The sequence below is a fragment of the Trachymyrmex septentrionalis genome, unplaced genomic scaffold (assembly GCF_001594115.1).
Source record: "Trachymyrmex septentrionalis isolate Tsep2-gDNA-1 unplaced genomic scaffold, Tsep1.0 scaffold2, whole genome shotgun sequence".
In the NCBI taxonomy this organism is placed as follows: Eukaryota; Metazoa; Arthropoda; class Insecta; order Hymenoptera; family Formicidae; genus Trachymyrmex; species Trachymyrmex septentrionalis.
The window spans coordinates 2,003,168-2,005,137 of NW_017305179.1; the positions used below are offsets into that span (position 1 = coordinate 2,003,168).

The 1,970-nt window shown below is 34.1% G+C and overlaps 1 protein-coding gene across 1 annotated transcript in view; it reads right to left on the reverse strand.

Moving 5' to 3' along the window:
• The window catches only part of LOC108747415, a 1,982-nt gene extending 1,345 nt beyond the window's left edge, over positions 1–637 (reverse strand). Inside the window, exon 1 of the mRNA XM_018484844.1 lies at positions 569–637. Coding sequence (XP_018340346.1) covers positions 569–580 — 12 coding nt within the window. The 5' untranslated portion in view covers positions 581–637. The remainder of the gene's footprint in view (positions 1–568) is intronic.
• Between the last annotated feature and the right edge of the window lie 1,333 nt (positions 638–1,970).

Below are 1,970 nucleotides of genomic sequence, written 5' to 3' on the forward strand. Positions count from 1 at the left end.
CATTTTTAAACGCAGGAAATAGGAAAAAACTGAAATAGATTTTTTAATAAGACATCTCTCTGGCAGTTTTTATTTACATATAAAATAACAATAATTGAACATATTTGTATCATTTAATAAATATTTATAAAAATGTCAAATATTACTGATCTCAATAATGTACGTATATTTTCGAAATGCTAAATTCTTAATGAGTATATTTAAAAAAAACTTTATTTGACATCTTTTTTGATCAAAAAAAAAAAAAAAAATACTTACGTATTATCAAGAATTTAGCATTTCGAAAATATAAATCATTAAGATTAAGGCTTTGACATTTTTATAAACATTTATTAAATGATACACACAAATCTTTTCGATCATCTTTACATTATTTCTTATTCCCTATATATATGTATATGCGTTTAAAAATGATAGCTGATTAGTTTCAAGATAAGACACCTGTTAAATATATATACATAATATAATTATTTTTAATCTCGACGACGATTGTCAATTGCTTTATCATTCAGAGGCAATAAATTTTCCGCCTTAGTTGCTAAATAATGTTAAGAACCGTCGATCTTACCAGCCTAAACATGACGATGGATTTTCACTACTTTTGGATCAGAACCTGGGACTGATCTGCACGCACGCGGATCTACGCATGCTTATATAGGAGAGTGCTTCCGTGATCTTCGAGAGACCTTCAAGGTCTATACAATAAGAATTCAACGCCCTGCTAGTGTATAGGATGTGTCGAGAAATATTCAATGCGCCGAAGGCACGTTCTTGTCTGAAAATATGTACGCGTGTAAAATACATTCCCGTAAACGTATTTCTTGTTCGCATAAAATATTGAGAATTATCGGGAGAGATATTCCCTTGGACTTTGAAAATTTTATTTTAGGACAACGCGTCTTTCATATTTTAAAGATCCTCTTACCAACAAATAGGAGTATTATAATTTAAAATTAAAATATGTAATATAAATATTAGGGAGAAATGACACTCGAAAATATCAAGATATGATAACTATTAATCACGATAGCAGAATTGTGAAATAGATTAGCGAGCGTTATATGAAAATCGAGAGTGATGAAGGATATATGGATTACTTTTTTGTCAGCTGTTGGTTCTGGAAGCGTTAAGCTTTTTGTCATCGTCGTCGAGCTTGTGGGGTACACTTGACGATCGAACAAAGGGGCTTCGCGATCTTGAGACTTTACTTTTACTCCTCGCCTCTTGGTAACAATAAGCACATTACGCCATAGACGCAAAGAGAAGTGGTACTCCTCGGAGACGCAACAAAAAGCACTCGAACGTGAAATTACGGTCGAAAACGTGCTTAATCTTAATGATCTCATTTATCAATTTCTACTTCGTGTATGGCATTAAGGACGGCGATTTCGACAAAAAAGCAACGCGTCACAATTGAAAAAGCAAAACAATTAAAATAAGATTAAAATCAACCTTTTCTTTCTTAAGTTTTCGTTTTTACGAATCCTTTAAGAAAATACCTAACTATATTCTATCGAGACAATATGAACCTTTGTAAAGTAATATTTAAATATTCCTTTCTCCTCAATGAAAATTTACATTCGTAAGAATATCGTTTTCAATTCGAAATTATATTTTAGCACAACTATTCTTCTAACATATAAAGTGCTTGGAGTTTTTTTTTTCTGGATTCGATACGGACACATTCAATACGTATGCAGCGACATACATATGTATAGACGCTATCTACAGTTCTCCTTCGCGAAACCGTAGGTGCGATATTGAATAATTCGCCGAACTCGCCCCTCCTTCTCACGGGGGGAGACTTTTTAAAGCTCCCGTAAAGAATTTAGTAAGTTAGGTTCGTGAAAAGTGCATGGACTGGTTTGTACGTTCCCTGTAAATATATTCAATACGTGACCCGACGGCGCGCGGGTAAAGTTTCGCTTCGCGAGTGCCATGACGGAGGACGAGCGGGGGGTGGGGGGTGG